The 19,566-nt window shown below is 43.3% G+C and overlaps 1 protein-coding gene across 2 annotated transcripts in view; it reads left to right on the forward strand.

Annotated features, from left to right (window-relative positions):
• The first annotated feature begins 2,203 nt into the window (after positions 1 to 2,203).
• The window catches only part of LOC140384630 (zinc finger protein 143-like), a 136,623-nt gene continuing 119,260 nt past the window's right edge, over positions 2,204 to 19,566 (forward strand). Inside the window, exon 1 of one of the 2 annotated variants that reach the window (XM_072466518.1) lies at positions 2,204 to 2,312. Coding sequence is in view for 1 of the 2 variants with exons in the window: in XM_072466519.1 (XP_072322620.1) it covers positions 3,481 to 3,517 (37 nt within the window). In the remaining variant the exon portion in view is untranslated. Of the gene's footprint in view, positions 2,313 to 3,391; positions 3,518 to 19,566 lie in introns of those variants that run through there. The other variant, XM_072466519.1, reaches the window with a different exon arrangement.

Consider the following 19,566-nt stretch of genomic DNA (forward strand, 5'->3'; position numbering starts at 1 on the left):
ATTTGTGATATAATCACTATGATTGGATTGTGTCCAGCCGGGATGGGCTGAGTTACTTCTGAAATGGCATGAAGATCAATGATTTTCTTTGTTCGGTGGAGAGGTATCTGGATTTCCCAGTAGCCTACTCCCACCGGTGTAATACAATAAACTGTTTGATGTTTGGAGCAGACTTGAGTGATTCTTTTGGATTCATTCTCACTAACAAGCTATAACACTGGCATCTACCTGCCAATGAGGAAAATTGTGCAGGTATGTCCTGTACACAAAAAGCAGGACCAATCCAACCCAAACAATTACAATCCTATCAGTCTACTCTCAATCATCAGTAAGTGACATCAACAGTGCTCACTGATGCTCAGTTTGGGTTCTGCCTGGGTCACACAGCTCCTGACCTCATTACAACGTTGGTTCAAATAGGGACAAAACAGCCAAAACAGTATGGCATCAAGGTACCCTCGCTAATCTGGAGTCAAAGGGAATCAGGGGGAAAACTCACCACTGATTAAAGTCATACCAGGCAAAAAGGAAGATGGTCATGGTTGTTGGAGGTCAGTCATCTCAGTCCCGGGACATCACAGCAGGTGTTCCTCAAGCCCAACTATCTTAAGCTGCTTCATCAAAGACCTTCCTTCCAACCTAAGGTCAGATGTGGGGATGTTCACTGATGATTGCATAATGTTAATCCCCTTTGCGACTCCTCAGACACTGAAGCAGTCCATGTGAAAATACAACCTGAACAATATCCGGGCTTGGGCTGACAAGTAGCAAGTAACATTCGTGCCACACAAGTGCCAGACAATGGCCATCTCCAATAGGTGCGAATCAAACCATCGCCCCATGACATTCAATGGTATTACCATTACTGAATCCCCCACTATCAACATCCTGGAAGTTACCATTGACCAGAATCTGAACTGGACTAGCCATATAAATACTGTGGCTATAAGGGCAGGTCAGAGTCTAGGATTCCTGCAGTAACTCCCCAAAGCTTCTCTATCACTTACAAGGCATAAGTCAGGAGTATGATGGAATTCTCTCCACTTGATAAGTGCAATTCCGACAACACTCCAGAACCATGACACCCTCCAGGCATAAGCAGCCCGCTTGATTGGTACCCCTTCCACATTCACTCCCTCCACCACTGATGCACAATAGCAGTGCATACCATCACAAGATGCACTGTAGGAAATCCTCCATGTTCCTTTGGCAGCACTTTCCAAACCTCCAACCACTACCAACTAGAAGTGTAAAGGCAGCAGGTACATGGGAACACCACCACCTGGAAGTGCCCCTCCAAGTCACTCACCATCCTGACTTGGAAATATATTGCCGTTGCTTCAGTCACTGGATCAAAATCCTGGAACTCCAATCCTAATCGCACAGTGGGTGGACATGCACCACATGGACTGCAGCGAATCAAGAAGGCAGCTCACCACCACCTTCTCAAGGGCAATTAGGGATGGACAATAAATGCTGACCTAGCCAGTGAAGCCTACATCCCGTAAAAACAAATTAAAAAACTTAAATCGCTGGGACATGCAACATCCCCTCCAATTGAGGAATTGAACAAACGAATGTGATATAAAATAGTTAGTTCAAATATTAGTTACAGTAATGCAGATAGTAGTGAGTTCACAAAGGACAAAGGAATTCAGAAAGCATGGCAAGGAGGATGGGGAAAAGGATGCTGGGTAACAAGAGGCCCAGGGTTAAGGAATGCGAAGTAAGCCAATCAGGATATATGGCCAGGTCAGGAGGTGTATAGGATGACCTATGAGAATCTTGTATGTGAAACTTGATGCCATTTGAATATTTTTGCAGAGATTTCTTTGCCTCCGACCTCACTCGGTTCCGGAGCTCCAGGAGACAGCTTGTGTGTTCTGGAACTCATTGCGGAGCGAGTCAGCCTTGCAAGTTGGTTAAAAATAAATAATACTATACCTACAAATCCATCTCGAGTTTTATTGAGGCCAGACTGACGGGTAAAGAATTCAATATTGTCACAGTTTATGGGGAATCTTTTGTTTGAGATTGCCCAAATTGGACTAGAAGCTCCTGTGAAGGTGCCAAACATTGCGAAAATCTCCATCAGGCCTAGGTGGAAGCCAAGCACAAACAGCGGACACAGTGAAATCAGAGCATCCCACCCACTCACCCTACCTGTGACACAATGTGGATCCCCATTGGATGTTTTAGTCACCTCAGCCCCACAATCTCAGAATGGAAGAAAGCTATCCCGTTCCCGAGGGACCAACCGAGACGAAGAAGAAGCAGGAGGCTGAGGACAGATAGATCAGCACAAGAGCAAGGTAGATAATTAAAATGCAATGCTAGCTGATAGTCGTGCTTGTGGACTAATCAGAAGTATTCTGCAAAATGGTTGCCCCAACGTAGCGGTTGCATTGTGAGCAGTAACTATAGTTTGCAATATTACAAGTGCCTATTTTTAATGTAATCTTTTTCCCATTCAACTCTATGCGTTTATAGCCATTGGCCAGGCATAGCTCAGCTGGTAGCATTCTTACATCTTGGGTTATAGAGGCTTGTGTGTCCCACACTCTTGTTTGTCTCCCCTGCTGAGCATGTCCAACAGTTTTTACCGTCGGTCCAGTCACAGAACATTACATTACCATTTCGCTCAGACTTTATTTCAGTGTTAACCTTTTTAATAATACCGTTGACATTTTTTTAAAAACGGAAATACCTGCAGAAAACCTCAAATTCAAGTGTAACTCTTAATTCAGCATTTGTAAAAGATGAATGGTTTAGATTAGTCATCTGGTATTGTGCTGCGGGGGCGAGTGAAAGACGCTTTCTTCAGGAGATTTAACGGGTTGACTGGAAGCCATGACACACAGGTAGTTGTGCCCATTCTCCGTGGAAAGGGTCCGGAGTTCGCTCCATTTTGTCGAGTCGAGTTGGTGGTGCAGTGCAGCTCAACTGTCAGTAGGGGCGCTGTGCCCACCCTGTGACGTCATGGACAGAGGCGGTGCTCGTGCCCTGCGCTGTCCCGGATGCCCCCACCCACTGCCAACCGCGGCCTCTTTCCTTCCATTAAATTCCCCCTCTCCCCATCAGAGTCGCAGCTTCCCCCGAGGCTTTAAACACGACGGACCTCAATTAAGATTAGCCGTTCTAACGTTGTGGGGAGGGGAAATAAAATGGCGTCGGCAGGTACCCGGGAAGGTGAATAGTTCTCCATGGCACCATCCCAGTGACGTCGGTGCGACTGACGCGGAGGCTGAGCAATGGCAGACGCCAGCGGCCGGGGCCCGGCCGCGGAGTGGGGGCCGAATGGGAGGACGGGATAGGCGGGACTGGGTGCGGGAGGACCTGCGCTGTCAATCAGGAGGCGCTGGCCAATGGGAAGGGTAGTGGAGGGGGGGTGCGCGCGCGGGCGGGCCCGGGGTGATTGCAGGGATTCAGAGTGAGGGGCCGGCACCGAGCGGCCGCCCTGTGTGTTTCCGCTCCTGGTGCATGGTGGGCGAAGGGAGGAATTGTTGGAAAAAAAGAGGTTAGTAATTTTTTTTTACCCAGTATGCCCTATTTCTTTTACCCAGATCAGCCAAGGTTTTAGTTGTGATGAGGTGGGGTGGAGGGGAGAAGTGTCGGTCAGGCACAACATCGACTTGTTGGTAGTTTCCTCACCGTTTGGAAGTTAGTTTGTTCTGCTAGGTAATTAAGAGTGGCTTCCCTCCCTCCCTCCTCCCTCTCTGGTGCTCGGTACATTTTCAAATTTGTCATACGCAGCTACCACCGCAGCAGCTGAGCGGATGTTGCCGCCGGCCACCTACTCCCCTCCCCCATGTATTGTACATTTTTCCAGGTTTTCCTGACAGAAAGGATTATCCCGGCTTTTGTTAACTGACCTTTACCCCGTCGTCAGTGAAAACAGTCCAACCGTGGCATCTGCTCCTGTGTTCTGTTACCTATTGGGTCTGTCTCAGTGAGTCTGCCTGGCTCTCCCTGGCAGGGTTTGGGGTTCGTGTTGAAGTGAAATAATGGCAGGAAACGTTGATAATATACAGTTGGGGGTTCCATAAACCCACGAAAGGGGCTGTTCCGATGAAGGGTTCTGAATCTGAAACGTTAGCCCCATTCCTAACCCTCCCCTTCCCCCACCCTTTGGATGCTGGTTGATCTGCCACTCTCATTCTTTTGTATGGCCCATTTCATGATTTGTATTCTTAAACTGTCCCTTTTCCTTTTAAAACGACTGTGTGGTTGGTATTACTGTAAACTATATTAAAGTAGACCCTGATCACTCAACTCTTGGAATGTATGATTTCTTTGTAATCGTATTGATGCGCTTAAAACTGCAAGGTAGAGCCGTGACAACTATTCTTCCTTTACCAGAATTTATCTTCTATTGATATTACTTAAATTGCATACCTCTCTGCACATGTTAGCAATTTTCATTTGTTTCTCCGCCAAATCTATTGTATTATGGGTTTGTTAATGGTTATATAATATTGCTTTCAAAATCACTATATCATAGCAACATACTGTCCAAACGGTTTATTGTGTAGCATCTGTCTTGCAGTCTACATTTACACATAAAAGTGAAAATTCGAAGATTAATATGTATTAAAACTTACACTACAAGCTAAATACAGACCAAAGGATACCCATGTTGCCAGCCACTGTTGGAAACTAACTTTAGGAGAGCAAGACATACTAACTTGAGGGTCTGTAGTTTCGAGCCCTTTCTCTTGCCACTATCAGTAAAGATAGATATATGGCCACAGATTTTTATTTATCTTATTACTGAGTTTTCTGTATGAGGAGTCTTGACAATTCATGTTCTTTTCTGGTCTCAAACAGACAACGTGTCTATGTATTACATGTGCACAAGTAGAAAATGCTGGAAATACACTGATCAATATCTATAAAGTTTTAAAAATAATTAATGTTTTTGTATAATCTGGTCCACTTATACCATTATACCCTGTTGTGATTTTAAAAATGCCATGGGATCAATTCCATGCGCTCTGCAAGGTGGTCTTATCTGTCATCAGATTTCATTTTGTTATTGACTTTAAAATTTCATATGTATTTGTATTTTATACATTATATATTTGATCTTGCATGATATTACGGTTTTCTTTTTGATAGCTGTCGTTATCCAATGTTACAGGAGTCTAGTTTAGCAGAAAACAGGAGCTACCAGTATTTGTGAAGATTTATTGGCAGCTTGGTTTTAGATTTTTAAATATTGTGAGTTTCCATCATTTCAGATCTCTGGTTTACCAAGGAGGAATGAATGATATTTCTCCTGGAGTTCAGGATGGTGTACCTAAGACTTTTAAAAATTAGCATCTGCCAGTTCCAACATGATGCCAAATGCAATTTTCTCTCCCCTTTCAGTCTTCTGAAGAGACCATACCCTCAACTACAATCTGATCCTTCCTCGATCACCTCCGTTTCTCCTTCCCACAGAGCAATTAAGTTGGGCTGACATGTGGCAGCTAACATTTATGCTATGAAAGTGAGGTTCAACCGAAAAAAGATCCAACAATTTCCCCATGATGCTCAATAATACCACCCATGGCAGAGTTTCATCATCAACACCTTGGATGTTCCACCACTGTACACACCCCCCACCATGTTCTCCTACTCTCGATATACTGATTTGTACATATATCACTTCCTTCATTGTTTTTGTGCGAAAATCTTGAAATATTATAACTGACATCATAATGGGATCACTGTCACAAAGACTGTAGAAGACAGTTCAGATAGATGGTTCATCTACTTGAGCAACTGGATGATCAATAATTTGCCATTGGCTTTAAATATACATGTTATGATTCTCAGCTTCATTTGCATTATACCTTGCCAACAGAAAAGAGCTATCTTCAGCTAAAGTATATTGAAAAAATGAATCAATTCTTTTCCCCCAATTTAATTAATTGCTGAGTAGTGTTTTGAAATTGGTACTAGAATAATGGGTTTCAATTGATAAAAGGGTTACTTTACTGAAGAGTCATCTTGGCTGGATAGGTAGCACTTGTCTTGGAATTAGGCTGTAGGTTCAAACTCCGCTCCAAGATCTGAGCATATAATATAGGCTTACGTGTCAGTGTAATACCGAAGAAATCTTGATTGAAGACTTGACCATGTGAAGCTGAACCACACGTGAAGAAGACATTAGTTCAATTTCTCGTTTTTGCGGAGTTTATTTTTATATTTTTTCTTTTTAAAAATAAATTTAGAGTACCAATTCATTTTTCCAATTAAGGGGCAATTTAGGGTGTTCAATCCACCTAGCTTGCACATTTTTGGGTTGTGGGGTCAAAACCCACGTAAACACGGGGAGAATGCAAACTCCACGTACAGTGACCCAGAGCCAGGATCGAACCTGGGACCTCGGCACCGTGAGGCCGCAGTGCTAACCCACTGCACCACCGTGCTGCCCAGTTTTTGCGGAGTTAACTGATCTCCACCGTGATGGACACTGGAACCAGCTGCAGATTGTTTTGATTACGGAATGGAAAATTAGCTCAAAATTGATGTCGAATGACCTTTGCTGGAAACCCTAAATGTGTGAATAATTACAGACATGGAATCAAGGTCAGACAATAGGGGAAATACCAGAACCTCTGGGATCATTCTCCAATGAGTGAAACCTTTCAGGAGAGGAGGAGGATGGAAAATAGTGTTCTTTTAATTGCTGGAACGTGAAAAGTGTTAAATGTATTTATAACAGTCTGGTAACTTGGTATGCCATGAATATGTATTTTCTGAAAAAGCACCTCCCAGGTTGGTTGAATGGTGCATTGGGCTCTCCTTTAGGCCTTGGTCCAGAATGACTGGTTGAATGTCTTTTGTTTCCAACACTCAAGAGTTATGAATCTGAAACAGAATTGTTACAGTCAGAAGGAGGCCATTTGACCCACAGTGTCTGCACCGGCTCAATGAGCATTATGACTTAGTGCCATTTTCCTGTCTTGTAAACCTGCACATTTCATCTATTCAAATAATCATTGAATGCTTCATTTGAACCTGTCTCCACTGCAGTTCCAGGCAGTGTTCTAGATCCAAACTACTTGCTGTGTGAAAAAGATATTTCATACATCGGGTTTGCTTTTTCAGTTTACTTTAATTCTGTCACCTCTCATTCTCCATCCTTTTTTGAGCGAGAACAGTTGCTCCCTATCTGCTCAATCGAGCCCTTATGATTTTGAGCACCTCTATCAAATCTCCTCTCCCAAGGAGAATGGGTCCAATCTATCTTCATACTTGAAGTTTCTAATTTATTCCTGTGTGAAATAAATTTGAACAATCTCTTGAAGTTCCATTGGAAGATACAACTGTGGTACAAATCTGCCATCCAATTTTACTATTAATCTTCAGGATTATGAATATGGTAAATGTAGAGAAGATGTTTCCACTTCTGGAAGACCAAAATTGCTGCCATAACTAAGACTGAGTAATAAATGGGATCTTTTTTTTTTGTTTAAATTTAGAGTACCCAATTCTTTTTTTCCAATTTAGGAGCAATTTAGCGTGGCCAATCCTCCAGACCTGCACATCTTTTGGGTTGTGGGGGGGAAACCCACGCAAACACTGGGAGAATGTGCAAACTCCACACACACAGTGACCCGGGACCGGGATCGAACCTGGGACCTCGGTGTCGTGAGACAGCAGTGCTAACCACTGAGCCAACGAGCTACCCATAAATGGGATCTTTGCTTAAAGATGTAATAATAGAAAAACATCTAGAAACCAAAAATATAAAGAGTAATTAGCTGGGATTTCAAAAAGGAAGATCATGCTTGAACAACTTTATTGAATTATTTGAAGTCAGAACAGAAGGTTAGGTTGGGGAATTCAGCAAACGTAACCTGTTTGGATTTTCAAAGGCCTTTGGTAAGGCCACACAAGTGAAATCAAACATTATAGTTAATTTTCAGAAGGGTTGAATTGAAAAACAGGATATGTTGCACAGCTTTGATCATATTATAAAAAGGATAGAGAGGGTTTCGTGAAGGTGCAAAGGAAAACCACGAGGATTCGACTAGAACTGAGGATGTACTTAGTAGGAAAGGCTGAAATGTTGAGATGGTCACTAATCAATCCAATATGACATTAGAGAGTAATTGAGTGGGAATGTGGAAGGTGCTACCAAAAGGAGTAGTTGGGGTGAAAAACATAGGTGTATTTTAAGGCAAAGCTAGATAATCATATGAGGGTAAAAGGAATATAAGTATATGTTGTCACATTGGGTGATGCAGGATGGGAGGAGGCTCATGTGGAGCATAAATAGCCTGCCTGTGTGTACACTCTTATATTTACTAACTCTGCTCTACAAGGCTGCCGTGGCTTGTTTCATTCCATCTAGATCCTAGTGATCTCCAGCACTGGTTTCAACAGCCATTCCCATAAAGTCACCATTGGAGTGGGATTGAGCAAGATTTGTTTGCATCTTAACAGTTGTTGATCCCCCATTGTCGTCCGCTAAGGTGAAATTTAATCTGACAACATGCGTCTAGACTGCATTAGAAGATATAGATGTAGACATTGGTATAAACAATCAACATCAGTTTAGAATAATAATAATAATTGCTTATTGTTGCAGGTAGGCTTCAATGAAGTTACTGTGAAAAACCCCTAGTCGCCACATTCCGGCGCCCTTTCGGGGAGGCTGGAACAGGAATTGAACCCACGCTGCTGGTCTTGTCCTGTATTACAAGCCAGCTGACTTAGCCCACTCTGCTAAACCAGCCCCTAGAGTGACAATAACAACCTAATAATCTTCATTATTGTCACAAGTAGGCTTACATTAACACTATAATGAAATTACTGTGAAAATCCTCGAGTCGCCACACTCCGGCACCTTTTCGGGTACACGGAGGGAGAACTCAGAATGTCCAATTCACCTAACGAGCACGTCTTTCAGGACTTGTGGGAGGAAACTGGAGCACCCAGAGGAAACCCACATAGACACGGGGAGAATGTGCAGACTCCGCACAGACAGTGACCCAAGCGGGAATCAAACCGGGACCCTGGTGCTGTGAAGCAACTGCTAACCACTGCATTGAAGCAGCTGAAGATAGTTGGGTCTAGGACACTACCCTGAAGAACGCCTGTAGCGAAGTTGTTTGGCTAGGATGATTGGCCAACAGACAAAACTATATTCCTTTGTGCTAGGTATGACTAACCAGTTTTCCACCCTGATTACCATTCACTTCATTTTTGTGAGACCTCTCTTCTTGATCTCACACTTGGTCAAATGCTGCCTTGACGTTAAGGGTAGTCACTCTCACCTCAGTTCAGCTCTTAGGTCCAAACATGCTGTAATGAAGTTTGGAGCTGTGTGGCCCTGCCGGAAACCAAACTGAGTGTCAATGAGCAGGTTATTGCTGTGTAAGGGGATACAGTTTCAGATTAAGAGGTATTTTTAAACGGGAGTGAGGAGACATTTTTTCTGTAGGTCATTGTTTTAAAAAATGTTTTTTAAAGTACCCAATTGTTTTTCCAATTAAGGGACAATTTCACGTGGCCAATTCACCAATCCTGCACATCTTTGGGTTGTGGGGGTGAGACCCTTGCAAACACTGGGAGAATGTGCAAACACCACACAGACAGTGACCTGGGGCCAAGTTCGAACCTGGCTCCTCAGTGCTATGAGGCAGCAGTGCTAACCACTGCGCCACCGTGCCGCCCGGAGGGTCATTGATATGTGGGATTCTCTATCCCAGAAAACAGTGGAGGCTGGGTCATTGAATTTGTTCAAGGCAGATTTAAACAGATGTTTGATATACAAGTGAGTCAAGGGTTATGGGGGAAGATAAGGAAGTGGAGTTGGGACCACAACCAGCTATGATAGTAATGAATAGCGGAGCATGCCCAAAGGGCCGAATGGCCTACTCCTGCTACTTGATAGCACTGTCGACAACAACTTCCATCACTTTGATATTTATCAAGGCTTGACTGATCGGGTGAAAATTGGCCAGATTGGATTTGTCCTTTTTGAGGCCAGGGCATGCGTGGAGAATTTTCACATTGTTGGGTTGATACTAGTTTTGGATCTGTACTGGAACATCTTAGCTAAGGGAATGGATAGTTCTGGAGCACTGCTTGGTTTTTGTCCGGTCCTGTAGCCTTTGTTGTACTCGGTGCCTTCAGTTGTTTCTTGATATCATGAATAATTGGCTGAAGATTGGCATCAATAATGACAGGGAACTCTGGAGGAGAGTGAGATGGATCATTCACTTGGCACTTTGGGCTGAAGATGGTTGCAAATGCTTCAGCCCTGTCTTTTGTACAGATGTGCTGGCCTCCCCTATCATTGAGGATGGGGATATTTGTGGAACCACCTCCATTTCTTTAATTTGTTTAATTGTCCACCACTGTTCATGACTGGATGTGGAAGGACTGCAGAAGCTGGATCTGATCTGTTGATTGTGGATCCTCTGGTGTCTCTACTGCAATGGTCTCCAACCTCCTAAAGCACAAGATCACTTTTAGAATATAAATGCAGCACAAGATCTATTGTTACAAATTCAACTTCACTAAAACCCCTATAAATGTATGTGATGCATAATACTCACCTATTCTAAGTATGCAAGCACAGATGTCACACTATCTGTGAATGCTGTGGTCTGGGTCATAGTTTGAGATGGCCAGTCTCATACAGTCCATGGGTACTGTATGGGCATGGGTGAGACCAGTGCGATACTTGTACTAAATGCTTTTCCTCTGGGGAAAAAGCCATCTCAGAGGAACCAAATTGGGCCTTCATCTTGAGTGCACAGAATGTCAGAAGAGGGTGCTTCTTTCTGTTTACAAGTCCCCAAAAGTCTTTGTCCCTTGACCTAGCTTTCTGCTCCGTTATTTTGCATGGTGATGATTTCCATGTCAAGTCCATTGCTTTGAAAATTTTCTATCAGTTTTCCAGTGTCCATATAAGAAAAGGATGTGAGACAAATATAATGACTTGTTCCATCTTGCCTACTGCCTGAAATTGTCTGTTGAATTCCTTTTCCAATTTGTACAGGTGGTCACAAAACCTGTTTGGATGGAGCCCTTTCTGTTTGACTTTTGGATTTTCTCTAGATTTGGGAAGTGCTCCGTAATTTTGTTCGGGACCACAGGCCCAGGTTCAACTTGAATGCAATCACTGCACTGATCATGTGTGACGAGTCACTAGCCCTCTCCTGCAGTTCGCGATCCAGCTCATTTATTTTGCACCTCTTGTCCGTAAGGGACGTCAAGTCGAGCAACCATGCATTTTCTGACAGCTCGCTGTACACCTCATTTCTTTCAGAAAGGTGACAATTTCAGGAGCAGATCTAGAAATCTCTGGTGGGCTTTCCCTTGACTTAACCACCTCGCATCTGTTGCTCGTTTTAGCCTTAGTTTAATTGCTCTTGTTCTATCACCTTTGCTCTTGTGTCGCCAGGTATCTTTCTGATACCGCCACGTGGTTCAAGTCCGCGTAATGATCAATAATCCAACACACCGCTTAGTCAGAGTTAAATCAACGCACATTTATTATATACAGTAATCAATACTTATACATTAATTCTACTTCTAAGCTACTTCCTACAACTAACAGGCCAATACTTAACTTTGGAAATGGCCCACCAGGTCAGGGAAACAAATGGCCTTTTGTATGGGTTCTGAGCCTGCGGGATTCAAAGCTGGTACAGGTTGATAGTCAGGAGTGCCTATCTCGTAGCGAGCGTTGGAGTAAGACTTACTGTTTCTTGTGGCTGTTGTAGAGGGTCAGCAGGAGGGTCTCGAAGGGTGCGGCAAGGAGAAGAAGGGTTGATTTGAACTTGGCCCCTCTCGGGGCGGACCTTGTACCTGGTTCCAAGTGATTGGACTTGGTCCCAATCACTTGGTTCGATATTCTCCAATGCTGGAGCGATTCCTTGATCGAGGGGTGGTCATTCACCTCTCTTTGTGTAAGCTCCTGCTGGCGCCGAAAAGTCTGGGTTGGCTTTGTGTTTCTAATTTGTAGCATATTGTTCCCGGGATTGCTACTTACTATGCAGATGGCTGGTGTGTTGTTGTGTTGATGGCTGCAGGTATCGATTCTGTCTGGCCTCCCCAGAGGTGAATACACAGTTTTGCCTGCAGCTGCCTGTTTGAGTCCTGTTGGCTGATTTTCCATCAGCCTCTTCCGTTCGCCATTTTAAATCGGGGTTTGGCCATTCTAATCGGGAGTTAGCCATTTTACATGGCTACACATCGCATCTGCATGAAGGATTAGCTCATTGTAGGTGTGACATCAAGCGATATTGCAGAGCTCTGGCACAAATTGAGTTTACAATCTTGACAACTATCATTGCATGAGAATAGTCAATAACCTTGCTCATTATTGCTTGTTAGTGGAAGACAGAGTGGTAATTGTCAAAGCAGGGAAATTCAGGATAATTTCTGCAAAGTGCAACAGAGCCTGCATTGACACCCAGCATTGACGGTGCGCCCCTGGTTGTGATTGAAGCCACTTTCTTGATTGCAATGTTTTTCTCAGTCACACACCTTTTGAAATCGTTGTAGACATCCTCACCTCTTGTTCTGTCTTTGAGTTGCAAAGGAGTGAGAAAGTCTTCCTTTGTTGTTAAGTCTTTAAATGCCATGTTAACGGAAACAATCAACTGGGCCATGTCCATCGTGTCTACTGAATTACCAAACTACCTGATTAGTCTTGGTGTATTTCCTGAGATATGTCCTCGGACAACAATTCCACCGGTCTGGTAACTGTTAAAGCGTTAAGCGGCATGCTCTTGATGGCTGTCATAATTTCACCTTTGTTTTTAAAGTCTTTAAACAAGATGTCGGCAGCAGCCGTCATAGTGTTCTTATTTAAAAAAAAATCTTTATTGTCACAAGTAGGCTTACATATACTGCAATGAAGTTACTGTGAAAATCCCTTAGTCGCCACATTCCGGCATCTGTTCAGGTACACAGAGGGAGAATTCAGAATGTCCAAATTACCTAACAGCACGTCTTTCAGGACCTGTGGGAGAAAACTGGAGTACCCGGAGGAAGCCCACGCAGACACTGGGAGATCGAGCAGACTACACACAAATAGTGACCCAAGTTGAGAATTGAACCTGGGACCCTGGAGCTGTAAAGCAACAGTGCTACCCACTGTGCTACCGTGTTGCCCCTTCACCATCAGTGAATGGCTTGTGTTTTGCCAGAAATTGACTAATGTGAAAATATGCCTCTCTGCTAGCCTTGCTCGTAACCACAGGTCTTGAAAAGAATAACTGTTGAACTTTCATAATTCCTTTTAACTCTCCAACTTTCTTTGTCCGAATCGCACTGCCGAAAGGGAAATTTTCTAGAAATTTTGTATGCATTGTCTTGTGATGCCATTCCAAATTACCTCTTTTACTCAAGGCTGCACTCTGTTGACAAATGTGACAAATTGGCCTGTTTAGCTCATTTGGCTAGACAGCTAGTTCATGATGCAGAGCTTGGCCAGCAGCGCAGGTTTCTGTACCGGCTGCAGTTATTCACGAAGGCCCAGCCTTCTCAACCTTGCATCTTGCCTGAGGTGTGGTAATCCTCATGTTGAATCACCACCAATCAGCTCTCCCCCTCAAAGAGGAAAGCAGCCTATGGTCATCTGGGACTATGGCGACTTTACCTTACCTGCACTGACCCCTCTTCCTGGTGCTGCCATCACTGCTTGGCTGCTGTCACTGGCGGAAGGCAGCTGGATTATTTCATCGAATCAGATCTGTTACTAATAGAGCAAGCTCCAACCCACCTTTAATCCACTGGCTTGGCTTCGAGCTCTGGCCCTAGGAGGGGGGGTTGCAGTAAACTGGATCCAGGTGGTGCAGGAGCCACAACCTGCCCACCAACAGCGGTTGCAACAAGAAGCCAAGTCCAGAATAAATCTAAGTTAGAGGGAGGGTGGAGAAGGAGGAGGGGGACACGTTAATGGTTCTGGGTGGGGAGGGAAGAAAGGGCTGAGTGGGTGGGAGGTGGGGAGGGAGGAAGGGAAGGATTGAGTTTGTGATAGGCTGACTAATGAAGGAGGACATGAGTGGGGAGCTATGCTGAGGGAGGACATGCGTGGGGGCTGAGTAGGATTGGGGGCTAAGTGGGGAGGAAGGGTGTGAGTGAAGGAGGGGTTTAGTGAAGAGGGACAGCTAAGTGATTTGGGGAGGGGGGTTTGGAAAGAGGATCTGTTGAGTGAGTGAATGTGGGAGGAGGTGGGTTGAGAAGAGGGAGAGAGGGGCTGATCAAAGACTTCCTTTAACAGATCTAGGCCATCAGATTCTTCAGGATATTTTGCCTATTAGTCCTGTAATTTTCTCCAATACTTTATTTCTGCTGATATTAATGATGTTGCGTTCCTCATCCTTATTAGCCTATTCATTACGCTTTGGTGTGTAATTTGTGTCTTCATTTATGAAGACACCGCAACTATTTGCTCACCGTCTCTGCCATTTCCTTATTCCCCAGGATGATTTCTCCTATCTCAGCCTCTAAGGGACCAAGGTTTATTTTACGTGCTCTCCTTTTTATTTCTTGTAAAAGGCCTTGCAGTATGTTTTTATGTTCCTAGTTAGATTACTCATTCTATATCTTCCCTTTTTTTATGAACCTTTTGGTTTCTGAAGCACACCTAATTATCAGACTCTTTGCAACGTACTAAGTCTCTTCTTTTCATTTAATACTTTCCTTAACTTCCTTACTAAGCCATAGATAGATTTGCCTTGCTGAGTTTTTGTTCTTCAATGGAATGTCTTCTTGATGAATGTTTTGCATCGTTGGTTTCCCACTGTTTATTTATAACTATACATTTTGGTTGATTGGGACAATCAACCTTGACCAGCTCTTCCCTCATACCTAGGTAATTTGCTTTGTTTAAGGTTAAGAATATGTCCATTTCAAACTTCTAATATGGAATTCAGTTATATTATTATCATTATTTCCCAGTGGATCTTTTACTGTGAGACAACAAATTAACCCTGCTTCATTTCACAATACTGCATTTAAAATAGCTTTATCCCCAGTTGGTTCCACAATGTAATGTTGCAGGAAGCTGCCATAAAAGCATTCTACAGCTCATTTTGCAAACCACCTTTGCCAATTCGATTGGCTCAATCCACATGAAAACTAAAGACCCCCAAGATTATTACATTGCACTGTTAGGGGATCTGTAAAATAATCCCACCACTGATTGTTCCTGAACTCCAATACGGATTCTACTTTCTGATCTTCTGAGCCAAGATCATTTCTCACCAATGGAAAAATAAGGTGCTGGGCAGTAGGTCTGGCAGCATTTATGGAGAGAGAAACAGAGTTAATGTTTTGAATCCAATATATCTCCTCTTCAGAACTGAAGAGAAGGAGGAACGTGATGGGTTTTATGCTGTTGAAAAAGAGGGGAGGGACAGGTCAAGCAAAAGTTGTGGTCCGGGATAGATTAGAAAACTGAGTACTTTACAGCTTTGTGGACTCAACATTGAGTTCAACAACTTCAGACCTGGGACTCAGTCCTTCATTTTGATTTTTTCCCCCTCCTTGTGCCAGTCTATATCTTGCTCTCATAGTTTTGCTATTTAAAAAATTTCAGATCTCAGACGCCCACAGTATTTTGCTTTTATATCTTTTCTCACTAATGTTCCTCTGTTTAAGGAGAAGACTTCTCCTCCACATCCTTCTCATCCAGTGTCTTTTTAAAATTTGTCCCCCAATCCTGGTCATCATAGAACCATGTCTCAGGAATGGTGGTGAGACCTAAACTATTTATTTCTGTTTCTGCCACTGGTTCATTTATCTTATTGCGGATGCTTCATGCGTTCAGATAAACAAAGAACCTTTAATTTTAATTTCTTCCTATTATTATTTGCATATACTGGCTTTATTGGTGGATGTACTGACGGATAAAGGATTCTTAAAATTTGGAAAGGTTTTACTGGTGAGCAGGATAAGACTGTTGCTGATCTCTAACTACTGAAATGGGCAATCTACAGTCACTGTGAGGAGGAGGATGGAGGTTAGGAGAATGGAATACTTTGAAGCAGACTGTATTGTATCCATTAAAGTAGATAAACATGTGATGTAACTGAAGTTATAGGGTTATGGGGAGAGAATAGGGCAAAGGAATTAGATAATTGTAGCAAAAAGATTGGTAAGCATGAAAGGTTGGATGGTCTCCTATGGTTCTATAAACCTTTCTATGGTTCACTTTTTAAATTTGACCGTGGGATGCCAATGACATTGGCACAGTCACTTTATTATCCATTCTTAGTTGCCCTGAAGTGGGATGGTGATTTTTCTTCTTGAACTGCTGTGGTCCTTGTGAAAGTCACTTAATTGTGTTAAATATGGAAGGAGTGGCATTATGCATTTGGTCAGAATGACGTGTAATAGAGCGGTCGCACGTGTGGGAGCTCCTGCCGGAGATCGTAGTTTAGGCTCTTTTCGCCCGACGGCAATGGAAATTGGATCCAAAATGGTTTTGTGGGTGTCCCACAACAAGGGGATGTGTAATTGGTACAGAACCAGGCAACAAAATAAGAGAGAAACAGCTTCAAAAATGGAAGCATTTTTAAAAAGTCAATTTAGTGTACCCAATTCATTTTTCATTTTTTCCAATTACGGGGCAATTTTAGAGTGGCCAATTCACCTACCTTGCATATCTTTGGGTTGTGGGGGCCGAAACTGGGAGAATGTGCAAACTCCACACGGACAGTGACCCAGAGCCGGGATCGAACCTGGGACCTCGGCGCTGTGAGGCAACAGGGCTAACCCACTGCACCACCGTGCTGCCCTAAAAATGGAGGCATTGAGTGCCTTGGTAGAAAAGCAAATGGCAGACGTGAGTACAGTGCCAGGGGCACTGACTGTAGAAATTTCAGCTGTGGAGTTGCAGAAACTGCGTCGTGAAGTCTCAGGAGACCATGAAAAGGCAATTGAGGTGGCTACTTCCTCGATTCGAGGGGCGATGACTAAGGTGGATGAGGTGGTGAAGCAGCAGGGTGCGGATTGACCAGATCTCTTCTCTGGAGGTGGAAATGGCAAAGGTCAGATGTTGGGGTGGCAGGGGAGTTTTGGAGATTAATAGTAGTTCTTTGGGTTGGTGGGGGGTGGGGGGGGGAGGGTTGAAATATTGTTAACCTTTGTACATATAAACGGATGTAAAGATGTTATATTGGAAACTTTGTTCATAAAAATGTTTTTTAAAAAATTAGGGCATGAGACTTTGTGGTAATAAGGTTCCCGTGGGCCTTATGTTGTGACTTCCTTTGAGGTAACCATTGTAGGGGAGGAAGATGCTGTAAAACTAACATTGTTAACTTGCAACAGTATATTCGATATCCCAGGGTTTTTCAAACTGTGGGTCGTGGGTGGGTGTCAGGAGGGGGTTGGTCATGGAGCAATCGGATGCAGCTTTCACGATGGCGAGAGAAGCGCCCAATGGCCGTGACCGGCTTTTAAATTGAGAATGCTGCCGCAACTGACTTAAACAGAACAATGCAGTCTTCCGGCAGAAGGGATGGCAGAGAGCAGGTCATGCGCCCGACTGACATCACACGCCTTGTACATCCGTGCTTTTGGCGTGGAATCAAGAGGAGAGATTCCTCCATTTTCTAGCTGCGAGCAAGCAAGGCAACAGGACTGTGAAGAACTGAAGATGAATCGTTGTAAACAAAGAAAAAACTGAAATCGGGAACAAAGCGGTATAAGGATGATTAATTGTTAATTAACTTGTTAATTGTGCCAATGCAAATCAGGATGCAAGGCCCATCTGTATTATATGCAGGGAGGTACTGGCAAATGAAAGTTTAAAACCCTCAAAACTTCAAAGGCATTTGAAGACTAAGCATGGCGAGTTCGAGGACAAATGTCTTGATTTTTTCATAAGATGCAGCGAGAATGTGAACCATCAGCTGCAGTCCTTGGCAGAAATGTAACATTGAATGACAAAGCAAGTGAGACTATGAGGACCAAGCAGGCTCACCTGTTGCACTAAAGGTATGCAGAAATGATGAGTCGCGAAGGGCAGCTGGCATGTATCGCAAAGGCCAGTAGGCTGGTAAAAGTGGGTCCCGGGGAAAATAAAATTTGAAAAACACTGCCAAAGCTTACACATAATGCAGCCACAGTGCAGAGGTTATTCAAGATGTGAATATTGAGTTCCGAAACCGGGACGCTGATCATCTAAACTTTTTTGTCCTGGATGATTTTTGAACTTCTTTTAAAGCTGCAATAGACGCACCTATCCAAGCAAAGGGTGATAATTGAACCCCAGATATTCTGCATTGGAACCTTGACTGTAGAAGCTAGAAGTCAGGAGATGACTCATTTGCCAGAAATTATTCACCCTCTTCCCTGAATTATAGCCTCTGGCCAAAGCTGACCCTCAAGTATTGGTATGGTGCTATTGAAGATCAAAGTGAGCTGACTTGACTTTCTTGTTTGAGATGGTCATTACTGTGTAAGGAAGTACCTGGCTCACGATTTACCAGATCATGTCTAAAATCAAGATCTTGTATCTGAGGAATCAGTAATTTGCAGACCTTTGTTTAGATGCATGAATCTGTGGTTCCTCTTAGGAATTAAAACTATAAAATCCCTGCAGTACAGAAGGAGGCCATTCAGCCCATCGAGCCTGCACTGACCCTCTGAAAGAAAAACCCACCTAACCTGCAAATCCCTAGATGCTAAGGGGCAATTTTATCATGGCCAATCCACCTAACCTGTGCCAGTTCTTTGGACTGTGGGGGGGAAAGGAGCGCGCCCAGAGGAAACCCAGGCAGAAACAGGGAGAAAGTGCAAGTTCTACACAGACAGTCACCCAAGGCCAGTTTGAATCTGGGTCCCTGGCGCTATGCTGCAGCAGTGCTAACCACTGTGCCTCCCCAAACTGAAGTACGTTTTAAAATTGTTTTTTAGAATTTGGTGGGGTGTGAAAATAATAATGTCTGTATGTAAAGTTACGCGAGCAATAATTACATTTTTATTGTAGTTTAATTTTAAAATGCTCCAAGCGAAATAAAAACAGTCAAAAAAGCACAGGTGTTCCTGGAACAGGAACCAATTACAATTTGTGACTCAGGTGCAGCCATATGTACAAACAGAATAGCTTTTAAAAGATCATCTGCATTATTGTTTTCTCGTGTTTCAGTCAAGCACTCCCAACTACAGTAGATTTGATTATGTTTGTTGGGTTGTAATGTTAACACTTAACCTGCTGAAGTAAGAGGCACAATATTCCGTCATGCCATGTCCAGTTTTTTTTTAGAGTCAGTGTGAATAATGAAGACGGGTAATTATGATCTTTTTCTGGTTTGTTGCTCACAGTGAAATTAATCTACAATTAGAAGAGTAAATGGGTTACAAAAGGATACATTTTCAGCTTACTGTAAATTAATAACACTCGCTGATGCCATGTTTATATTTAAGAAAATCCTGAGATGTTATATCAGAACATATATATTTTGGTGAATTTTTGTTTAAATTCAGTCCAACTCTATTTTGTGTGTTTTCATAGAGGGTACGGTACTGCTGTTGCATGAATATAGCTCTGAATTATGTTAGTGATAATTGGAATGCATTACACGGTCAGTTTTGAAC

This window comes from Scyliorhinus torazame, chromosome 10 (genome assembly GCF_047496885.1).
Source record: "Scyliorhinus torazame isolate Kashiwa2021f chromosome 10, sScyTor2.1, whole genome shotgun sequence".
Lineage (NCBI taxonomy): Eukaryota > Metazoa > Chordata > Chondrichthyes > Carcharhiniformes > Scyliorhinidae > Scyliorhinus > Scyliorhinus torazame.